Raw genomic sequence first — 24,623 nt, 5'->3', positions numbered from 1 at the left:
TCTCATATAAAAAACAAAGGATAATTTGACCTTTTCATGTGTAAGACAGTAAATCTTTGTAGATCTTTGCACTTATGCGAGAATTTATGCGAGGATGTAATTTCGTTTCAGTACAATAAATCAGCTCTCTCAAATGTTTTCAAATTTATTGGAACAGACAACATATATACTTGCACATCCACACTTGTACACCAAAGTTAACCCAATCCATCAATACAAACACCATCTAAGAGTTCTGATCATTTCCAAAGGTTTATTTCTTAACAATATAAAGATTATGATGAGTAATTTAATTATATTTTTGATAAAGTTCATGGTGGACTTTTCAATAAAATTAAGGTCAAACAAATAAAATCTTTTTTTACACTTTTCAAAAATTTCCAAAGATCTCTGTAGTAACATTATATTTAATAAATTAATCATAAAATTATGTTACCTTTTTTAATTAATTTATTATAATTATAAATTTACAATAAATTTTTTTCTTAGTTAAAAATTTTATTTTTAATTTTATTTTAGACATTCTAAAATTATGATATAGTTTAACATAAATTATTTTATTAATAAATAAAAGAATGTGTTTATTTTAAATCTTTCAAACTCTTGAACCGTATTTGATTAACCAAATTTTTATTCTTGATTATTAATGTATAGTGAAAAAATCCTCTTTTTATCAATAAGTGTGTGTGAAATAAAACCTAGTGATAATTGTTGTTAGATTTAAATTGATTATCGAGATTATGCAAGATTTAAAAAATTATAGAAATAAACAAATCATGCTAACTTGAGGTGATTTTATTGTAAATAAGTTCTATCAGCTTGATATGAATTTGATTTAGTGAACTAAATACCTATCAACTCGATATAATTTGAATTAAAATTAAAAAAAAAATACCGTATTGAAGTTATATAATTAGTATAACTTTAAAAAATACAATATACTGAAGTCGTATAACAGTGGCACAACTTTAAGTGAATAAAAAATCTTATCAATCTAACATAATTTTTTCACATTAAAGTTGTATCACAATTCTTCCATTTTTGTAATTTTCTTTTAAAACTGGGATCATTTCCATAATTTTGAAAAGAAGTTGCAGCATTTGATGCTTTCCGAAGCTAAACCGCTTTATATGCTGAAATTAGTGACACAACCTTTATGACCTTAACCTTGAACATTTTCACTTTTGATTTAACATCGAATGAAATAAACCAACAACATTTGGACACGAATTTTGGTACCGGGTTGGTGCTATTACTTTCCGTACAATGGCGTTACCATTTAGAAGAAACTTCACAAACATGTTCTTGACAGAGACAGAAAAATTGGAACCTGTAAACAGAAAATATCACAGATTAGTGGACGACGATGAACGCCTTCTGTTTTGCGCCTGTAGCACTCTAAAGTGAGTCTACGTGGAACATCCATTGCCATTTCTCCTTTTTTTCTCTAAAGGTGGGGACCCAAAATCAAGATGTGAATTCGATTTGATATTTTTTTTTCTAATTTTGTTTCTAAAAATAAATTCATTTAATCGTCAAATCAACCCAAAATTGTACTTATAAAAAAGTGTTTTAAATTATTAACAACATATTTAATAAATACAACGAGACCTAACCAAAAACCCGATTGGATTAACCAGAAGATCCGGAACACAAAATAATTTTTTTTCAATTATAGTTTTACTCAAAATGATTTCATCACGTAATATAGAAATTCAACATTTCTTTGTACTGTTAAATTTATCCAATAAAGTGATAGTTATTATCAAATAATATTACAGATTTGTTTTACATCGTTGGTATATAAAACTAATTTATATAATATATAGAGAAATTTATTATATAGACAGATTTGTTTCACTCATAAGTTGTCATACATCATAATATTGAAGTGATTTTAATTTATTAATATAATTTTCGTACAATGATAGAATAAATCTAAACTAATGACTCTCAAAATTTATTGCAAACAGTTACAAGCAGTCAAAGCTGATTAGAAAACATAATAAAATATAATATCATGATATTTTAACTTTTGATTACTAAGGTAACAAAATGGTACATTTAAAAGTGTAATCGTGTAAAGATATTTATTTCGATAAATTGCGATTTTATTTAGAAAAAGAGACGACATGGAAATAAACGGAACCAATGAGAAAAAAAGGAGAGTAAAAAAAGTGAACAGAAAAACAATTATGAGTTTTTTTTTTCTTTAAAATTCATAGAAATATTTTAAGTTTTAAAATACTTTTATTATTTGTTCTGAAAATTTTAAAACAAGGAACAAAATATATATATATATATATATAATTTTATTTTTGGAATTAAAGTAAAATAGAAAATATTTTCTCAAGCCAAAAAATAAGTTCTTTAGAAAAAAAAATCAATTATACATTATAATTGTAATTTATATCTATTTTATTATAATTTTGAAATTAAAATTAGAACCGCCTCATAATCAGTATAATTTTTGTCCCTAAATACATTATACAAAGTTTAATTAATAGCAAGTGCTACACTATTTCTCCAGATTATTAGCTAAAATATATTTTGGTTTTATCAATAAAAAACAATAACAGTGAGTATTAGAGAAGAATGAATGAGTTAATATTAACAATTATTTAATAACAATAGAACTAGAAAGATGAACAGTTATCGGGTCGGGTGAGTCCGGTCGGATTCAATAATGAAGCTTTGCACCGTTATCTTGAATTCACTTGTTCATTCATTCTTCATGATTCTATTGCTATTAGCCAATACTACTGGGTCTTTATTGTCAGAAGAGAACTTCTACCTTTATTTCCTTCTTCTTCTTCTTTCCCTCTATAGTTTGGTACCACCGACTTTACCTCTAACCACAGAATCGCTTTTGTGTAAGTCCTCTTCTCTGCCACTCCCTTAGCTTCCACCTAACTTTTCCTTTCTCGCGCTTTTTTCTGCTCCTCAATTTAATTCCATTACTTACATGCTTATCTCTTTCACCTTCGCCGTTTTTGGTATGTTTTATTTATTTATTATGTTTTTTTTATTTGCTGTAATTGAAATGAGATTCACCTACGAGGTTATAATCATCTCATTGTTCTCTTTATTTTTTGGAATTTCACTTTCCGAATCTGCAAATTTCATAGCATGTATTTTGTTCTTATTCTATTTTAATTGTAACTCTTATTGGTAATTAATACATGTTTAATAACGCGTTTTTTAAATTTATTTGGCAGATTGGTCGATGTTGCTTATGAGCAGTTTTTGTTTATGTTTTGATTGATAGATTTGCTACTGTGGATATGTGATTGTTGAACTTAAAGCTACATCATGGATGAAGAATTGGTCGATGAGGCAACCCAATTGGAGGTTGCTGAGGATTCACAGCGCCAGAACAAAGATTCACCACACACGGAATGCCGGAAAATCTTACAATCTCAAGAAGCCCGTATTCCTGTTAAGCATGACTACTCGCAGTTACCACCTCGGGAATATGATGGCGTTCTTCATGGTAAAAGTGTAGTTGAAGGTATTGATCATGCAGATACATCACAGCATCCTGGTGTAAGCCTTTTTATGGATGATGGTGATGCTATGGTTGAAGAATTAACAGTAAAAAGTTACAATGGCTCAAGCTTGGATATTGGTACATCAAACAACCGAGGGCACATGTATACCTGGCAGAACCATAGGCAGAATTTTTATCAGGTAGCAAGTAATTCAGGAATTGGAAATTCACTAAGTGATATCGGAACTAGAAACAGTGTCCAGGCCACATCCAGTGCTCGGGAGGATATTGGATCCTCATCTTTCCCAGAGATACTGGCTAGAAAATCTCTCAGTGATGGCCAGAGCAATGTCATGGAGCACCTGGCAGCTGCTGAAAATAAAGAGGGTGCAGGTGATGTTCGTCAAGGAATACGGACAAAAATTATATCCCAATCAGGATTTGCGGAGTTTTTCATAAAAAATACACTGAAGGGTAAGGGTATTGTCTATAAAGGTCCGTCGTATGATGCCTTCTGTGCTCAGTCTAGAGAGCAAAACCGGATGAAGACTAACATTGGCACTGAACAGAATCAGATGAGGACCAGCATTGGCACAGAGCAGAATCAGATGAGAACCAGCATTGGCACTGAGCAGAATCAGATGAGGACCAGCATTGGCACAGAGAAGAATCAAATGAGGAGCAGCATTGACACTGATCAGAATCAAACTAGGACCAGCATTAGCACAGATCAGAATCAGATAAAGATTAGCGTTGGCACAGATCAGAACCAGACGAAGACTAGCATTGGCACAGATCAGAATCAGATGAGGAATAACACTGGTACTGACCAGAAACAGGTGAAGACTGGCATTGTAACTCACTTGAACTCTAATCAATCTGCGGGCTATGGTTCCAAAACCACAAAGTTTTCTTCTTATTGTGGTGCTATGCCTAGATCTGGCAAGTCTGAATGTAATGGTGTGACTTTGAGAGAATGGCTGAAACATGGGCACCACAAAACTAGCAAAGTGGAAAGTTTGAATATATTTAGGAAGATTGTGGATTTGGTGGACAACTCTCACTCTCAGGGAGTTGCATTGCATAACCTATGTCCATCTTATATTAAATTGTCGCCATCAAACCAAGTCATGTACCTTGGTTTACCTGTTCAAAAACGAATGGTGGATGGTGTTGTAAATTCTGAAGTTGTCCATGTAGATAGTTCTGTTATTAGGAAAAGGCACTCAGAGCAAGTAGCATTTCCCTCTCATGAAATGGGGTCAAAGAAGCAAAGGCTCAATGAGAATTTGAGGGTTACTGGTGGTGACTTGGCTCTTGAAACTGCAAGTGATAGGAAACTTCATAGTGGATCACAAGATATTTACAATGAATACGAGGAAGATACCCAATTTTCTAAATATAACATTGGAAGAATGTCTACCATTCCTCATGTATCTAATGCAGGTCAAATTCCGTTGACTTCTTGTGAAAAATTTGAAAATAAATGGTACACAAGTCCCGAGGGAGGTTACACAACATCATCAAATATATACTGTCTTGGTGTCCTCCTTTTTGAGGTGTGTCAAGTTCATGATGCTTCCATACATGATGCAATTTTCATTCATTCTTTTATAATGTTTATTCCTCAAATTTAAACATGTTTCTATGTATGAACTTGTGAAGTGCACACTGAAATAAGCTTTTGTCTGTATACATTAGCTGAACTGGTTTCTAGCATCAGTATTGATTTGGAAACTTATTGGTTTTTCTCTCTCTCCCTTTTTTTTCTCACTTAATTGATATATTCTTAGCAAGGCCCAAACCCAGATATTAAAGTACATTACTTAGCAAAGTGGCTGCCTCATTTCAGGCTGAATAAAAACTAGTGCGGGAGTTTTTGTGAAATTCTTTCCGGTCACTAAAATTAAATTATTGGTATAATTGGAAGCAATTTGATGCGTAGCAAGTTCAGCAGCTGATTTTACTTGGGTCAATTTTTCAGTTACTTGGTCATTTTGAGTCTGAAAGAACACATATTGCAGCAATGTCTGATCTTCGACATAGGATTCTTCCTCCAATTTTCCTATCAGAAAACCCTAAGGAAGCTGGCTTTTGTCTTTGGCTGCTGCATCCAGAACCGTCATCACGTCCTACAACAAGGTAGTATTGAAATATTGTCTATTATTGTTAATATCAAATTTAATTAAAGCATTATATGAAAAAAGGATTTCACAAACATCTGATATATGTATCTCACTTTTTTTTCCATTGCTTTTTTGGATGAATGCTGTAGATATGGAAGAATGTATATTGTGTAATGAACCATGGCATGCCGTTTATGTTGTTGTTCCAAGAGGTATAAGCATATGCATCACATTTGCCATTATTAGGCTCATGAATCTTCATATCTCATGTGATTATTTGTGTTATCACTCATCATAAGACCTTTGTTCAAATCTCCTACCACCTACCGACAGACTAATTTGGATGTTGTATTATGTTTTCCAACATCATGTTGGTGCCATAGGCCTCATTAACTAAGTGTTTGTGCTAACTAACTAGATGAAAGCCGCAAAGGAACTTACTTTATAAGTCAATAGTAAAAATAGAATTCCCATATAACTAGATAATGGCAGCCACTTTTTTTTTCATATTTATAAAAAGTGTCTCTGAGTCTATTATAGACAGACTTGAAATATTTGTTCTCTGAGATTTCATCTCTGTCCCTTCAATTACAAACTTAATAAACATGTTTGTTTCTAAATTGCATCTGTGTTGAAAATATGAAACATAGGAGGTTGCATTGAATGTACCAAGGTCAAGCGGAATAAATGGTCCAATCTTTTGATCATTTTAGTCACACAGAATGCATTTGGAAAATTTACCGCAGGAGGAAGAGGAACATGTTTTTTTAAAAGGTATATGGCTGGTAGTTATGCGTGAGATGAAAGAGGGTAATAGGAACTTCTGATTTATTTCGTAGGGAACTTGGGTAAGGGAATCAAAATATGGAAGGAATTTTTGGCATTTGGTTTGTGTCCTAAGCTCTGTGAGCTATGGGATACTTTCTTTCTTTTAGAGTCATTTTCTTTTTCTGGGTTTTAGATACATTTCAGTATTCCAGTATTAATTTGTATCCTCTGCAATGTTCAGTGAATGCTGCATTTATGACTGACTAGTTTTGTATTCATCAAAATTATTCAGAGAATTTTTAAATTTGATATTCTTCTCTTTCTGTCCGTGAGTATATATTTATTAGTGTTTTAGTTAACTATGCTGTTAGTTCTTAAATTATGAACTTCAAACCCGAGTTATACTCTATTGATATGATTCTCTAAAGTTATAACTTATTAACTTCTGTTGCATAACAGGGAAATCCTTCAGTCTGAATTGATTAATGGATTGCAAGAGTTCTTTAGTGAGGAACTGTCATCAAGTATTGACCAAGAAGATGCAGAATCGGAATTGTTATTACATTTCCTTGTTTTGCTAAAAGAGCAGAAGCAGAACAATGCTTTCAAACTGGCAGAGGAAATCAAGTGCTTGGAATCAGATATAGGAGAGGTGGAGAGGAGGCACGACTCAAGAAATTCCTTGGTTTCCTCTGGCTTGCAGAATGATTACTCTTGTCAGAAAGAGATTACGCCTCCTAAGAAGGAATCTTTAAGTTTAGAAATGCTGCCCTCAATGTCCCCAAACTCTAATTCAAATGAAGTGAGATTGATGAGAAATATATGCCATCTTGAAAGTGCTTATTTTTCCATGAGATCCAAACTTCAGCTTTCTGAAACAGATACCTCAACTCACCCTGATAAAGATGTACTTAGAAATCGTGAGAACTGGAGCGTGACCCAAAAGGGTGAGGAACAACCTAAAAGGAAAGATACTTTAGGGGCATTCTTTGACGGTTTGTGCAAGTATGCACGGTATTGCAAGTTTGAAGTGCGTGGTGTACTAAGAAATGCTGATTTTAACAATCCGGCAAATGTCATTTGCTCTCTAAGCTTTGATCGGGATGCAGATTACTTTGCTTCGGCTGGGATATCTAAGAAAATAAAAATTTTTGAGTTTAGTGCACTTTGCAATGACTCTGTTGATATCCATTATCCTGTGGTTGAGATGTCAAACAGATCAAAACTCAGCTGTGTTTGCTGGAATAACTATATTAAAAACTATCTTGCGTCTACAGATTATGACGGCATAGTGAAGGTATGTTTTGCAATAAGACTCTGTTTGAACCATTATTTGATCATTGGAAGATGTTCTTTGCTGTATTCATCCATTACTCCTATGTAATTGATGCTTTTCTGGTTCAAACTGAAATGCTTTGCCTTAGAAGGTTTACTCACTTTTTTCCTAGAATATTCAGGTTAAAACTCTTCCCCTAAATAGATAGTTATTTACTCAAGATTGGTGGTCGTGTTTGGGTTCTAACGTCTAGGTTTTTAGTTTTTTTTTTGTCATGACATGACTCAAATCTAAAGTTTGCACTAGTAACAGAACACCAATGAATGATTTTATATAACATTTATATCTCTGACGATGACGAACCCACTTATCCAGAGTCCTTTGGGCTTAAATCATAGATAATGTACAAGCTCACCTACCTTCACATTTTATTAAAAAAAACGGGGAGACAAGGATCAAACTCTAGACCTATAGACTCTAATGCCATGTCATTAACTAATTGTCTTTAGAGTATAAGCTGTTAGGTAAAGACTTATGAACCATTTCTTATTATATCTCTAGCTAATTTTAAGGTAAAAGCATGTGTGGTTATGGACATACTGAGAGAGTGTTACAATTTTTTTTTTAACTGCTGTCATAGTTTGACTTCCTGCATTAGTCATGGCATTTTGTTATTTGATGCATTTTCAGTTATGGGATGCAAGTACAGGTCAAGAATTTTCTCAATTCACTGAACATGAGAAAAGGGCGTGGTCTGTTGACTTCTCTGTAGTATGCCCCACGAAATTTGCCAGTGGAAGTGATGATTGCACTGTCAAGCTATGGAGCATCAGTGAGGTAAATTCCCTTTTTAATTTGCAAACACACACATGTACAGTACATATTCATGTAAGCATGTGGATGTGCAGATTTTGCTTGAGTTCAAATGGTAAGGAAGAAACAAACTAGAACGTTTCTTTTTGAGCTTTTCTTGTATTTATGACCTAAAACATAACATGAATATTGCAACTTTTGATATTCACTATTCATTTGGGTTGATCATGGACTGGTTGACCCGTGTTAAAAATTTCAGCTAGGGTTGGGTTCATTAGTTGATTAGCAATTGGTTGGGTAATAATAGGTTTGGAAAGTTTGAATCTGACGTGAGCCGAACCTTTTCAAAATGTTAAAATCAATGTTATTAGAGTTGTATGATTCTGTGCAATTCGGCTAGCTGTCTATTCATATCATAAGATAAATCTCGAATGACTTTTGAATCCTATGTTCTATGAATGAGTTGGTGCAATTTCGATTCATCAATATTTAGTAAGAATTATACAATTTAGCAATTCATTATTTCTTCTTTTATACTTTTCATTTACCAATTCTCTTGAAAAAAGTTGTAAAGTCATACAAACTTAAATGGTTAAATGAAAAGGAATCGAACGAGTACTTACGAAGTTATCCTATTTCACCATTCCTCTATGATATTTATGACTAATTCATTCAATGCACGCACTCTGTTTGCTGTTTCATTTCTTTGTTTTCCTTCTTTCAAAATAGAGACTTCATGAGCTTAGATATGACTATTTTTTTTTTTTATGGTTTATTTAATTTTAAATTGTTACACTGAACTCCATACATTGGCTATATGATATATTTGAAATTATTTCCAATTGTCTTCAAGCCTACTATTTGATTATTATAAATTGTGATTCGTGATTCAAAACTTAGTTTTACTATTTTTTTTTTCTGAATGTTGATTTGATACCCTTGGTTTGTGTCCAAAATTTCCTCAAACCTGACATAAAATCCTTGATCACCAAATGAGCCTTCTGTATTCGTATCAAGAAGATGAATCTAAGAATATTTTTTTGGCCTAACCAATTATATGGAGAAAGGTTTCTGTTAAATTGTTTTATCTTGTGTTAAATATAATTTTAATTTTAGTCCCTACAAATAAGGCCATGTTAGATTTTAGACACTAGATATGATAATTTCTTTTTGGTTCCCGGTAATCTATGATGCACAAATATGATAGGCTGTATGCGATATGATATGCTTGTTTTAGTAATGGATGATGTTTGTCTTGACATATGCGTGGTTAAAAATGTATAAAAATTATTAAAACATGATAATATATAATTGCAATTGTGCAGACATAAATTAAAATTACATTTCTTGGACATTGTCAAAAAACAAATTATAAATCATTATCACCATAAAAATATTTGTTCTTCATGGGGTTGGATACTTCATAGATACATATTGGTGAAGTATCTTATACGGATACATCAAGTTGAAGTATCAATATATCATATATACTAATATGTTGCACTTATTAGGAAATGGTATTTTTTTGGGACTAAAATAATATTGAACACTTCTATCTTTATTTTTCAAAATAAATAGTGTGGTTGTGGAGACCTGTAGCCCGTAATGGATAGATTTTGCTTCACATTGGCTTTTCGAAAGTACAGGATGCTGTAAAAGAGAGAATGATAGTTTCTTCCCAATAATTAATCAAGAGCTAATCCAATATAACTTTTTTCCAGAGGAACTGTTTAGGCACAATCAGAAATGTTGCTAATGTCTGCTGTGTTCAATTCTCTGCTCATTCCTCCCATTTGCTGGCCTTTGGATCTGCGGATTACTCAACATATTGCTATGATCTTCGCAATCTTAGAAGTCCATGGTGTGTATTGGCTGGCCATCGTAAGGCCGTGAGCTATGTCAAATTCTTGGACTCTGAAACACTTGTTTCTGCTTCTACTGATAATACATTGAAGATCTGGGATCTCAATAAAACCTCTCCTGTGGGTGCATCCACTAATGCTTGCAGCCTAACCCTGTCAGGACACACCAACGAAAAGGTTTGGTTTCAAATCTAATAGCACTGGGTGGAATTTAAGTTTATGAAGTGTCTGTAAAGCTTGTTTGTTATTCTTTCAAATTCCTTTGAAAATTGGGGGGGGGGGTAAATGGAGCCTTAGATTATGGTTGATGATCTGAATATCAAAATCAATTATATGAGATCCAGATTGGTTTTTACCAAAATGATTTGTTCACTGCTGGTGATTATCCAACTACTAGACCTGCATGTCAGGAATTAGATCTGTTTTTGTCATTAAACTGGCCCAGGTTTATGTTTACCTGATTGGTTAGCTGAAATCTTCTGCCCTCTTCTTGACAGAATTTTGTGGGTCTGTCAGTGGCTGATGGATATATAGCATGTGGTTCAGAAACAAATGAGGTATATATCTCCTTCACTATCCTTGAGATTTCATCAAACTTCTCATGATACCCTCCCCCTTTTTTTTACCCCCACACTAATCTTCCTTAATTGTTGGAAAACACTATATATTACACAAACTCTTTTAAATGTTTGAAAGATATTATACGATATTTTCTTATAAGAGATGTTTCTATAATGGCAAAACAAAAAGTAAAGAATTGTGTCCTCAAGAAATTTTACAATGTCAGTGTAGTTTATTGTATTCAAGATAAAATTTAAGGGCCCTATAGAAAAGCGAATGGGCCAGAATTTTTAATATCGAGCAGAAAGTTGTGTGTGTGCAGGCATCATTACAATTATGTTTTCTTTCAGGTTTATTCCTACCATAGATCGCTTCCCATGCCAATCACTTCCCACAAATTTGGGTCCATTGATCCCATTTCTGGTAAAGACACAGAGGATGACAATGGACAGTTTGTTTCAAGTGTGTGCTGGAGAGGGAAATCTGACATGCTTATCGCAGCCAATTCAAGTGGATGTGTAAAAGTGTTACAGATGATTTAAAGGAAAGGCTCCCCATGACTGACTTTTTTACAGTTTTGCGAGTTCCTGGAGTTTGTCATTGTCACTCAGGCACTCGGCCCTCTCCCATGAACATGTGGGGAGCGTATAAAAATTCTTTTGACATCTTGAGCTATGGCTTTATAATTCGAAGTAGAAGGGCTTCAATGTCGGCCATAATTGAATGGAGAAATAGTTCTGCAATCTAAATCCTCATCTTTTGTGGTAGTTGGATTCATCATCACCTGCAACTCGGACTCCAAACCAGAATTTCACATTGTCATATGTAGAAAAGGCTTGTTATACTCAAATATCGCTGGGGCCAATCCGAGAGAGCAGATTCAATACGATACTAATTAATGTCCACTTTAGAGAAACTTCTCAACAAACATTAATTGGAGAAGAAAACAAATCAAATTTCTCGTATGAGTTAAAATCAATTTATGTACATCGGTTCTTTTTCAAAGTTTCCTCATTTAATATTTTCAAAACTGATGTGCGTAATTTAATTTTAACTTGTAGAAATTTGATTCAAATCTCTACTTCTTATTGATTGAATGATCTAAATTGGGCTAAGATTTTAGAGTTGAAAGCTTTGGTTCTTAGCTCAAGAATGTACCCTGTATCTATGCAAAGGTTATATGTGCCAATGTAAATTCTATTGCTGTCCTTTTCAAATGATTTTTTATTTATGAAGGACTAACAACTGTACGGTTTATAGGAAAAGTGATTGTTTATCATGAGATGAATCAATCCCTTACCACCAATGGAAAGCATATAACTTCAGGTTTATACAGCTCCTTTTCTTTTTCTTTTTCTTTTTCTCGTTCTATCTTTCTTTATTTCTTTCTCTCTCTTTCTTTATCTATCTGTTTCTCTCTCTCTAGGCCACGCTTCATCGAAGTATATTTCCTTTATCATTGTTCAGTGTGCTATACACTTGCAATAAAAGCTTTCTATTGTCAATGGGCAGAGAACGGTGGAAAATATATCTATATTAATATTTTTACGTTTATTCATTAAGTTTTAAGTTAAACAAAATGTGTACGTTTATATACAATTTCGTAATTGAGGTTATTTATCATTAGAGAGAACATTTATTTGTTAATCATTTATAGGTTATTTTTGGTCAAGTCCATATCAGATCATAACCAGATTAAGCTTAAACTTTCAAAAATATGATATTATAAAAAATTATCACAAAATAAAAAATAACTAAACCCAATAATTTTTAGTTCAACATCCCTGTATACAGTTGCATTAAACATATAATTCAGTTCATGCAAAATTTCCCTTCATGTAGATTAAAGATGGTGTAAAAAAGTATTAATACATAAACATATGTTTGTCTAAATTTGTAAATAAAACTGAATTCAGACAGTTGAAAAATGATTCAATACAATAACGTCATAAGTATTTGTTTGCTTAAGTATAGGTGTTGTTGTAATTTTATAAATAAAATTGTTTAAATAATTTAGATTGATTTGAGTATCATTAGCCTTACGATCATTTCAAGGAGATGATTTGAAATCCTAATTGATTTTGAGAAGATGAAACAGAAAGGATGGCGATTTGGAGAGGCAACCTCCAATAATTCTTATACATATATCTCTCCTCCGAAATAAAGCGCTCCAAAAGATTGCCAATAATACAACTATGCATGAAACTATGCTTCTAACCTTCCCTTAAAAAGCTACATTTTGAGTTTCCATGTTTGCATGTGTTAAGGAGGAGCATATAAACGTGGGGAAGATTTGCATGACGCAAAAAACAGTGAAAGTACTAGAACTGTGCTAGCTAAGAAAGGTAAGGTGATGACTACTCAAATAATCTCAAAACATGAGAATCTTCCACCAGAAGTCGTGAAAGTTAAAAGGGCCTTAATCCGAGGCATGGCCACTAGTTTTTAACAGTGACATGCTTCCTCTTTTTTTCACAAAACTGCTTTCGGAGTCAGAGAGATGACCGGTTGCTTTATTTGTTCTCAGATGGGGGCTTTGGGGGGGGCTCAGTGCCAATGGCGAAAACCTACCCGTTGACATGCTTGAACCGTTCTCCAAAACTGAGACATTACCACCTTTTCCGCTCTTTGTGGATGTTTTTGAAGTGCTCAGGAGATGGGTTCGCGCGAGCACCTTCAAATTGGTGTCAGTGTTGGCACGTCTTAGTTTTCCCGCGCTCAAAGATTGGTTCAATGTCATTTGCGATTTCTTCATCCTTGAACTATCTGTCATGCTGCCATATCTAGGTAATGCTGACTGATCCATTTTTTTGAACCTTACGCTGGCCTTAGTATCCGACAAACTGCCATCGTGTTTTTTCCTTAAAGGATTGGGAAGTGATGGTGACGCTGATCGATTCCCTTTGAAGTTGCCATCCGATTCAGATCTCAGGGAAGGTCGTCTTTTAACGGGGCTCAATCTGGTTGGTGTCAATGTCGGTGTATTCACCTTTCTGCTCCTTGAAACTCGATTTGATAAAGACGGTGGAAATGATTTTGTCGCCAGCAATTTTGGTTTTTCTGTTTAAACCAACCAGTTTAATATGCATTTAGTTTCTTGCAATCCAAAAGAGCAAAATATATAGCTTGACATTATTCTACAATTATTTTTCGATATATAGAGTGAAAATCAGTGAACTGACCTTGGATATTCTTTGCCTTTACATGTGTTTGGTTCTTTATTCTAACAGCTTTCTTGTCGGGCACTTCACTGCAAACTGATGTGGGATGGGTTGTTTGAGGGAGCGGATCTTTCACTGTGAAGGTTTTATCTTCATCACACTCTGTACTTGGGTCATCACTTTCACTCCTACACCAATCCTTTCGGTGGTGCTCGCAACACTCATCTTTGGTAGTACTGTTGTTAGGATTCATTTTCCCTTTCTCCAGAACCTTATAAGCAAACATTTCATAGGGTATCTGGAACACAGAGGACACACAAGATGACCTCTCGGTTGAAGAGCTCTTTAGGAACGTTGTCTCTATCTCGAAGCAATCCACAGGCGGAACCTCAAGAACGTTGAACTCAGGGTTGATGAGATGGGACTCTGAGTTCATGGCAAGGAACTTTTTGGTGTACCGCAGAATCCTACAGATGGAGGAGAAGCTGGGACGCTGAGCAGGGTCAGTTTGCCAGCACTTCTTGATCAAATTCACAAGGTATTTCGGGGAATGGTAAGGAAACAAAGGCCTTTCACCGACCGTGATGTTTTGTTTCATTTTGTCTCCTTGAAGGTGGTTATCTTCAAAAGGCACTTTCCCTGTCAGCAACTGGAAGCATATCATCCCAAAGCTGTAAACATCGACTTTCTTCGAAGAAGAAGAAGCAGGACCATTATGCGTTTGTTCCATCCGGGACAGAACTTCAGGAGCATACCAGGTTAAAGGGTTAAAGTCCTGAATCGCAGTATCGTCAACATTATCATTGTTGACAGAAGACAAGGCAAATCCTGCAACCTTTGCCTGAAAATAATCCTCTTGGGAGTTCCTTTTCTTGAGGTGAATATTACGAGGGTTAAGGTTTCCATGGCAAATGTTTTGGGAATGCAGGTACTCCATGCCTCTGGCCATCTGAAGCATGAGATCCACCACAACAGGGACAGAGAACAGAATCTGTCTCCTGGGACCGCAATTCTCTTTCATGTGAGTCCACAAATCCTTGTTCATCAACTCCATCACAAAAGAGAACTCTTTCTTCTCCTCGTCGTAAAACCCGCAAAGGTGTTGCAATATGTTTGGGTGTGAAAGCGAGAGCAGAGAGAAAACCTCAGCCTGGTACGTTTCTCTCTCCCCTTGAAAGTTCCTCATCGCGAAACTCTGTCCCAACCATTGGATTTCGTTGAAGTCCCTCCGACGGCCCAACCTCCGTCGCACCAGGAAATCTTGAGACCCGACAAGCACCGCAATTGGGCTGATTTCCGACCCATTGAGAAGCTTTTTGAGGAGCATATCAGCGAGGCCATGATCGCTCTTACTGAACGCAGTTGAATCACCCTCTTTCGCAATCTTGTCCTTGATGGCCTCGATGAGCCTCCACCTGTCCTCTCTCCACGCGTTTTCCAACTTCTTGCAAATCCCGCGCGGGACCAGATACTGCTTCCCGAACTTCCATTGGAACAGCTCCGGGTCCTTCCATTCCACGTCATACTTTCGACCCAGTATCACCTTCTTCTTTGCCTTCTCCTCCGAATCCAAACCAGTAATCTCTCCCGCAATCTCGATCGCCTCGATCACCGCCGGGAAATAACAGAGAAGGTTGTGGATGTGGAACTCCACGCAGTCGCGGTGGTGAGAGAGGGTGATGGCTTTTGCCAACCAATCTTTGGAATCCAAACATTGCTTTATGTAATGCTCTCCCTCTTTGAAAACCCTGCACAACTCTGTCAGAGGAGATTCCAGAGCCTTCCATTTGCTATTCCTCTCTTCCAGCTTCAGGTTCTGCCTCATCTCCTCCGCGATCGTGTCCATCGCCAAACTGAATATGTCCAGAATCAAACCGCATTGTCGTTGGTTGATTTGGATTTCATCGCGCAGAACCATAAGCGCTTTCAGACTCCCAACCACCTCTCCGATATGCCGGAATTGTTCCATTCCGGCAATGAAAATCTACAAAACAACGTAATCCAACGATTGATTTTGGAAAGAACGTAAATAAACATGCAAAGAATGAATGAATCCATGCAGTGTGCAGCGTGTAGCCTAATTCAAAATTACAACAACATCATACAGGGAACCAATATAACAATAGATTTTTTCAAAAAATGGTTTGTTTGATGACGGTTTCAGTCAAAGCCTAATTACAATATAAAGAATCTGATAAAAAGTGTAATTTATATGTGAACAAAATAAAGGAGAGAAAGAAAAAGAAAGAGATAAGGAAATAACATAATATACCAGAAAAGGATGACAAAACCTTACTCTTGGCAAGGTGCAAAAGCAAGAAGAAGGACAAAAGCAAGAAGAAGGACATAGAGGGTTTTGTATTTGGAGGCAAGCGGTTAGGAATTTGTTTGCAGGGTGGCATGAGGATGATGGTGGTTTTGATTTGTTAAGTAATTTTGTAAGAGGAAACAGAAAAAATAAATAAAATAAAATAACTAACGGAAAGTGTAAGACAGGTTGGAAACAGGGTATGTTACTATAATGAATGCTGGTGCGCTGAGAGATTACAGTAAGAGTGTTTTTAAGGTAACATAAGAATGTTGGCGGGAGACATCCATAATCATTAACTAATTTTTTAAATTATATCTAAATTATTTTTTTAAAATTAATATTAAAAATTAAAAATTAATTTATACATAGTTATGACTTTCAAAATTTTATATATATATATATATATAAATATTTTTTAATTTACATGGATTAACACACTGTTATAAAATTTCATCTAAACAATAATGTTTAAACAAAAATAGATCGATCAAATAATTTCATAATAATATTCTCAAAACCCATCATCTCTACATAAACTAAACTATAATATTCATCTTAAACAAATGTATTCTTAAGCATGGTTACGTAAAGTAAATATGTTTAGGATTTGTTTTCGTAAATGGTGTTATATAATCTAATTTTATATAGACTATATAATTAAATTACTGATAAATTTAAAAGTTTTTAATTGAGTCTTGGCTAATCTTGTGGTTCATTAACTTTTCAAAATCTTAAATTTTTTTTATTAAATTATATATTATTAAAGTTGACTGTTAATTATATTATAAATTATACTATCATTCTACTTAAATATTATCATATAATATTTTATTACAAAAGTCTCTAACAATAACGATCTCAATCAAGAACTAATATATTTAACATGAAAATTATTTTTAAAACAAATTAAAATTATACAATTAAAAGATAAAAATATATATAAAATTAGATAATAATAAAATAAAAAAATTATTGAATATAAAATAAAAAATATAATTTTATAACTCTAGTTTTAAATATTCTAATTTTTTAATCATCTAATTTTACAATTAATATTTTGATATTCTATAATTAAACCATTATAAATTTATAAAAATGTAAAATTATATAATTAAAACATTTTATTAAATTAAAAAATTATGATACTACGAAATTATGAAATATAAAAATATAAATTAATAAATTAGATAATTAAAAAATTTTGAAATTAAAATTATAAAATTGTATTTATATTTAATATTTAATAATTTCACAATTTTATTATTATTTAATTTTATATTTTTTAATTTATAATTTTAATTTATTTTAAAAATAATTTTCATTAAATATAATATGAAAATCTTTATCATTAAAGTTTTTTTTCTACATTTAAATATAATATAATATAATATAAAGTATTTGCCATGTCATATAATTAACAATAACAATAAAAATTCTTTAATTTTAATATTTTGAAGACTATATATATCACAAAAATTTAATAAAAAATCAATTAAAAATTCTTAAATTTATGAAATACTCAAAACATAATTAATATAATTAAGCCTACATATAATACTCGTTATATTCTTAGCTTAGTTTTTCTTTTCTTTTAAATATAATCTCTTTTGTCAACAATATCAAATGACTTTATTTTTTTATGTTATATGTATATTTTATTTTATTAACTGTTTATCTCTTTTAATATTTCGTTTTTATTTATTTTTTTATTTTTTTACCAAATTTTCATGTATCAGAATATAAATTAATTATCATTTATTTCAAACATATATAATATTGAAAGAATATTTTATTAAGAATTTGAGTTACAATAAATCATCTATACCTATATGTAAATGGTTCCTTTCTGATGTTCATATTTATTTTATTAATTTAATTATTTTAAATTTTAACCATTTTTTTTAATTTGGCTGTTTTTTTAAACTTAACTAATTTTTTATTATAAAACTACTATAAAATAAATAAAAATTATTTATATTTATTTTTATAATAATTATTAATATATTTTTATTTTATTTTTTATATCTAAAAAAAGTAAACACACAGTATATATTTTCACTAGTATATATATCCTATTAATTAATTTTTTAGTTGTATGAAAAAATCACATTTATAGTATGCATTGTGTCTAAAAGATACTAACTATTCAACTAAAAAATAGAAATTATAAAATTTCACAGAAAAAAAAAACTAACTATTACGTAATATTGCTCGATTTCCTCAAAAAATAAAAAAGTCTAAAGTTATTCATACATATTAAAAGGTAAATCATTTTCTTTTGTTTCTGAAATAATACACAGTTTTACATTGATCTTTAATATATCATACCTTTTTCTCCAAAGAATCATACATAGAAGGTTAAATTAAATACCACAATACACTCTTCCATAAAGTATTTACTTGCAAAGCGTTTAATGCTTTAAATTTTCGCGTCATCATAATTATTGTATATATGCTGAATAATGATCAAAAACACCATGGACGAAATTATAAGGTAGACCATCATGATATAAATTTTAGTTTTTTTAGAACAAATGTTTCATTAACCAAGGAATGGAAAAATCACAGAATTTCTTTTATCCAACTAATATATGAGTCTACGTACTATTTGATAAATTTAGTTATTTTTTCTTTTATTTTTTATTTAATAGTTCGATGGCCTAACAAATAATTCTCAATATTTCTTTATACTTTTTACTATTTTCATCTCTATAAATTTTTATATAATATTTTTACATCTTCATATTGTATTTCTCACACCCAACTTTTGTTTAGGGCTATTTGGCATTAAACCGGGAGTGTTTTCTAAACATGACACTCTATATTACTCGGTCTTCCAAAATTATAGATGTGTTAGTTTTCTCTGTATTTAAATTAAATATTAATTATATGCTAAAATAGTCAAAAGAAATATTAAGTTATCTGACGTTAGTATTTCGTAACACAAAGATAAAATAATTATGGTAAATAACAGTCAATAAAAATCATTAAATTATAAAATAAAGTGATAGTCTATTCATATAACAAATTAATAACACTTAAGCCATTGTAAAGATTTACTTAGAAAATAAAAAAAACATGATTTGAGAGTGAGAAGTGTATTTTCTTTCTAATATTTAATAGTGATGAAAAAAAATATTATATGATTTTCTCATCTATTCTCACAGATTTAAAAATGATTAATGATAAAAAATATTTTATCCTTAACTCGTTTTTATTTTTATTTATTCATTTGTCGTTTAATTAATCACTTCAATATTCCAAATCTTTAAACTATATTTCAAAATAAATTTCAATATGTAAATGTATTATATTTTTATTTAAATAATTATTTTTTTCCTATTTATTTATTTAATATTTTTTTAAAAAAATTAACTCATCTAAATATAATTTTATAATTTTAAATTACTTCAATTAAAAATAATTTAACATTTTTACTTTTTCTTTAATTAGATATAATTTTTAATTTATTACATTAATAAAATGATCGAGAAACTCAAAACACACATAAGATTCTAAAAATATAATTTGAAAAGGAAAGTTAGAAAAAGCATATGGCGCCAAAAGGTCACAGAGTGTCAGCGTTGTGGCTGGTTGGAATCCAAACCGAAAAGGGCAATCACATGGCCTCACCAAGCTCATAACATGCGCCTGGGTCCCACCACTGCACTGCATACCGGCTTCACCGGTTCCCTCTATTCGTTTTTATATCTGCCTCTCCTTCGCATCGCAACGGCCTTAGCCTGTTAAAATCTCTCTGCAGTTTCTTCCTTCTCTTTCTCCTCTCATCTCATCACTGCACTTTGCAAACTTTGAGAGAGAGAAACAGTCTGAGTCTGCGCCAAAACCGTAAACATGGCCTCTTTTAGGTTTTCCTTGGGTTTCGGGTTATTTACTCTGTTTCTCTCTCTCATCTTCACTCTTTACATTCCTCTCTCCGCCAATGCTCAATCCCTGCCTCCGGCACCTCCTCCCACCAGCGACGGTAACTACTTTATTTTTTTCAGATCTGATTCCTAAATTCAACAAGCAATGCTTTTTTTTTTTCACTGGATCTGAAAACGTGCTTCCTCTACTCGCAATCATTTGTTTGTGTGTTCTGACGTACATTGTTCAGGGACGTCGATAGATCAAGGGATTGCGTATGTGTTGATGATGTTGGCTTTGGCGCTTACTTATCTCATCCACTCCTCTTCCATCCTCTGAATGTTTCAATTCAAATGAAGGAATGTGTTATATTTATTATCGATAATACAGTTATTAGCATTGACATTAGGATTTGATTAATGGACAGGGAAAAATTCCCCTACACCGATTCAACCTTCTTTTTTGGGTTTTCTGTTTGTGTTTGCTTACCAGCTTCTTGTTGCTGCTACTCAGTGTTATATTCTGTTTATTTAGTGATGCCATTGTTCAGAGATATTAGGTCATATTTGATTTACTTGCTTCGGGCCTTTTGTTCAAATTTATCAACTAGTAACACAATCAATCTCGAAGAGTTTATGCTAATTCTTCTTTTTAACCATTGTAATTGCCAGAAAAAGTATAAACATAAATATTTCTAGAAGTTCGTCGAACCTAATTGACATATAATTGAAATTAGTAAATCCAAATTTAGGATTTTCTTTATCAGCAAAAAAATAAAATTAATAGGGAATACTTGGAGTGCTTTGACCTGTTCCATAACACAAAGTTCATATCTTTTAAAATCCAAATTGTTATCGAATCATGTAAGTTGAAAAAGGATTAAAAGTGCAGTTTAAAATGAAAACAAATATTTGAGTGTCTAGTATAATATTTAAACACGTTACAAGTTACTGAACTGATTATGTGACTATTACGTCATGAGTCAATGTTAGTGAACTAAAACTTCTAATAGAATGTTATACAGAACCAAAAATTTTCTACAATGTTTCGAAGAAAGTTTAGAGGCAAAATATTCAGTATCTAGTGAAAGACTCGTTTTGACTCCATCGTGTCAATAATCAATGTCATCAACATTTTAAAACGATGTTGATTTCACGAATATCAAAGTGGTTTGTCACTTTTGGAGAAGACAAAAACAAAACAAGGGATTAAAATGTAATAATATCAATTTATCCATATACAAAAGAAAACTCTTTTTATTGATTTAAAACACTTCTTTTTTTCTTTTCAATTTTCTCGGTTGCATCTATATCAAAGTAGTTTATTGGTTTTCTGTATTTCAATTTTCTCCGTTGCATGTATACTCATGCGAAGACCTAAAGGGTATTGAGTTTGATTTATGTAAGTAAAGTTTACAAAGATTTAGACAATTCTCATGAGCTAATTATTTGAAATACGCTTAAAATGATTTTTTAATCAGTTGATAAAATAAATTAATTTACTATAACAAAATACAAAATTTAAATTAATCAAAAATACAGTTGGGCCTGTTATATAAAAAAGCCCAGTCTCTGGTCCTCTAATTAGAGCTCAAAGGTCCATCGTTTGCGGCGTTGTAGTCGAAATGACGCGTCAAAAATTGAATGGGCCCAAATAAAAGAAAAATAATGATAAAAACCCAAAACTGGGTGGCCCAGAAGTTGGTATGGCTTTGTAGAAACATCTTAGTATTTCCTTATGTGAATAATACGAAGACGTGACTAATAAAAACTTTACTCGACTAAGATTTTGAAAATGAAAATAATTAAAAGTTTTTACTAGTACATTAGTTGGTATAATACTTTATTTAAATAAAACATGTTTTCATCAATAACAGAACATGCTCAAAAGAACGAGGTTTTAAAATTAGGAGATGAACAAATGAGAATTAAGAGTCATGCATTATGAGTAGTGTGATGAAAAACACATCCAAAAAGACGAGTTATAAAAAAATGTGCGTAAAAATAATACTACTTAGAGGAAAAATATTAACAATAACAACTTATGGTGTGGAAAATATATTTCTATCTAAGCTTTAAACTCTTATCTGTTTTTAAAAAAGAAAACGCCTAAAAAAAAAAGCGTGTCATAAACTATATACAAAATATGGTGTCGTATTTTGGATACAAAAGGACACAATAAAACAAAAATAGAAAAGAATTATATAATTGTTTTATCTTATAAATGTTATAGTTAAGAGTTCATTTGAAGATACTCAATAGATTAGGTAAAAAGAATTAAAATATGTTATTAATTTTAATATATCTGAAGGAAATTTGGAATCCATTTATAATTTTAATTTACAGTTTAAGTAAGTATTGAATAGAGAAATATTAATAAGTTAAGTAGTACTTAGGTTAAGCTGAGAATCACGTGGTGGAGGAAATAACAGTTATTGAGGTTGACGAGACGTGTGATGCGGGGACCATGGGACGTTGGGACCAAATGATCCCCTGATGCACGTACACTTGCACAAAACGAGGTCAAAGCCGTTGGATTGATTACGTGTAGGGCTGCGATTGAGAGTGTAGGGGCCGCAGAATAACATGGAAGATACGCTGTATTTTTCTGATTCTGAATGCTGAGTCATCACGGGGAAGCGCTTTTGGCATTTTATGGTTCTTCTGTTTCTTTCCATACAGGAACTTATCCCTTAACCTCTCTCGCCTCTTCCACCTTATCTTTTCTGCCTTTCTCAAATACAAAAGAAAAATTATTTTGATATAACTTCTTTATTTTTGTCTTCATAAAAAAATGTTGAGTTCATACTTTAATTTATTTTTATTTCAAAAAATTGAGTAATTTTATCATTTTTGTTAAATGTTCTAGAATAGATTAGTGATTTTTAATTAAAATTAAAAATTATTAATAAGAATGATTTGTTTTTTTTATAATTAATGTAATTTTAGTTTCTGATTCTTCATAAAATTTGACAGAAATATCAAATTGAGACTAAAAATAATTAAAAGACTAAACAAAATCAAATATCAAAAGAATAATTAAACCAATATTTTTTTTATCGGATGATATATAACTCAATTTTAATAGTAGTTTGATAATTAAAAAAATAATTGTATTTATAGAAAAGAAAAGAGATTGAAGTCTAAGATACTAAAAATTTTTTGGATGCCAAAAATGATAATACTCAATACCAAATTAATAATTCATCATTGTTGTAGTCATAATTTGTGGATATATTATGAAGATAGTGATAATAATAATGATAAAAATGGAAAACAAAGAAAATATATAGAGGATATGCAGGGTGGGGGTCCAAATCTGATTGAGAGTGTGAGTAGGGTAGAATAAGCAGCAAGTGGGCTTGGTGAGATTCAAAAATCCCAGTTGTATATAAGACAAATCTTGCAGGCCATGTTACAGGCCTTTATCACACCACAATCTATGCTTATAAATCATTTCCATGCTCTCATTAAATAATATCATAACTTTGCACATGATGTTCTTTCTCAAACCTCCTCCTATGTCCATTCATCATACCTTATACTAATAAATAAACATGTCTCTGGAACACCACCGAGAAAGAGACGTTCCTTCAACACTACGAAGAACATGTTTGTCACTTTGAAACCTTTAACTTCTGGGTTTTCCTGTTAACAACCGCAACATATATAACACATGCAATCCTTTTCATATGTTATTATTATTAATATTAACCTGTATAAGAATCGAATCTTATTTCAAACTATAATGAGTTTCTGCTACTGATACTGCATAAAATTTAATGCATCATATAATACGGTTTATGGAAAAGCAATAATGCCGAATGCGTTTCTCATAAATGCTGTTCAACGCGAAACATTAAAGTTACTGATAAAAGATAAAAGCAAACTGTGGAAATATGTATGTAGTTTAGTGGAATAACACTGAGAGGAGACGCGTTTCTTCATAAATGCCAAATATTTCAACCAGAGACATTTATGTAACTACCAACGTAAAACAATAAATAATTAGATAAATGTTTTAAGGTTTAATCTGTAATAAAAAAAAAAAAACTTTTGGGTGTGTATAAGAAGGGTAAAAGCATGAAAATGGCGAGGAAGTAATATGGTGGTCCAAATGCAATGGCTACGAATATCTGCTTTAGTGCCATGAAAAGTATACAAGTGTTGTGCCACTTGCTCCTCTCTGCTTCTGTCAGATATCGAGTTCAAATCCAAAGGCCAAAACGCATTTTCATGTTGCCTTCAATCACAAATCTGGTTTTTTCTTTTGCTTTTATTTGGAATTTCGGAACAACCTCAAGTTTGGCTGAAACACAAAACGAACTTGCGTTTTGGCTTTTGAGGGGGGCCAAAAGTCTTCCCCTTTTCTCTTAATTGCTTTCTCTA

The 24,623-nt window shown here is 32.0% G+C and overlaps 3 protein-coding genes across 6 annotated transcripts; 2 read left to right on the top strand and 1 right to left on the bottom strand.

Moving 5' to 3' along the window:
- The first annotated feature begins 2,716 nt into the window (after positions 1-2,716).
- LOC114173363 (protein SPA1-RELATED 2) lies at positions 2,717-12,227 on the top strand. 3 transcript variants are annotated; one of them, XM_028057699.1, is made up of 8 exons: positions 2,717-2,873; positions 3,269-5,049; positions 5,475-5,632; positions 6,844-7,681; positions 8,351-8,497; positions 10,195-10,512; positions 10,833-10,892; positions 11,247-12,227. In XM_028057699.1, exons 2-8 carry the CDS (start codon positions 3,313-3,315, stop codon positions 11,436-11,438), a joined length of 3,450 nt encoding a protein of 1,149 aa, XP_027913500.1. In that variant the 5' UTR covers positions 2,717-2,873; positions 3,269-3,312; the 3' UTR covers positions 11,439-12,227. The 3 variants fall into 3 exon arrangements, with proteins under 3 accessions (XP_027913500.1, XP_027913501.1, XP_027913502.1); XM_028057700.1 differs by having other exon boundaries at positions 2,734-2,873; positions 3,219-5,049; XM_028057701.1 differs by lacking the exon at positions 2,717-2,873 and adding an exon at positions 2,978-2,996.
- A 783-nt stretch (positions 12,228-13,010) lies between these two features.
- Positions 13,011-16,459, bottom strand: LOC114173250 (probable serine/threonine-protein kinase HSL1). Of its 2 annotated transcripts, none has more exons than XM_028057519.1 (3): positions 16,330-16,459; positions 14,079-16,041; positions 13,011-13,956 (listed from the first exon to the last, which is right to left on the bottom strand). In XM_028057519.1, the coding sequence occupies exons 2-3, from the start codon at positions 16,024-16,026 to the stop codon at positions 13,316-13,318; spliced, it is 2,589 nt and encodes an 862-aa protein (XP_027913320.1). In that variant the 5' UTR covers positions 16,027-16,041; positions 16,330-16,459; the 3' UTR covers positions 13,011-13,315. The 2 variants fall into 2 exon arrangements, with proteins under 2 accessions (XP_027913320.1, XP_027913321.1); XM_028057520.1 differs by having other exon boundaries at positions 16,354-16,459.
- A 3,645-nt stretch (positions 16,460-20,104) lies between these two features.
- Positions 20,105-20,809, top strand: LOC114174036 (arabinogalactan protein 41-like). The gene is made up of 2 exons (XM_028058775.1): positions 20,105-20,353; positions 20,486-20,809. Exons 1-2 carry the CDS (start codon positions 20,224-20,226, stop codon positions 20,572-20,574), a joined length of 219 nt encoding a protein of 72 aa, XP_027914576.1. The 5' UTR covers positions 20,105-20,223; the 3' UTR covers positions 20,575-20,809.
- The last annotated feature ends 3,814 nt before the right edge of the window (positions 20,810-24,623 follow it).

Source organism: Vigna unguiculata, chromosome 2 (genome assembly GCF_004118075.2).
Source record: "Vigna unguiculata cultivar IT97K-499-35 chromosome 2, ASM411807v1, whole genome shotgun sequence".
Lineage (NCBI taxonomy): Eukaryota > Viridiplantae > Streptophyta > Magnoliopsida > Fabales > Fabaceae > Vigna > Vigna unguiculata.
This window is presented reverse-complemented; position numbering and strand designations above follow the sequence as displayed.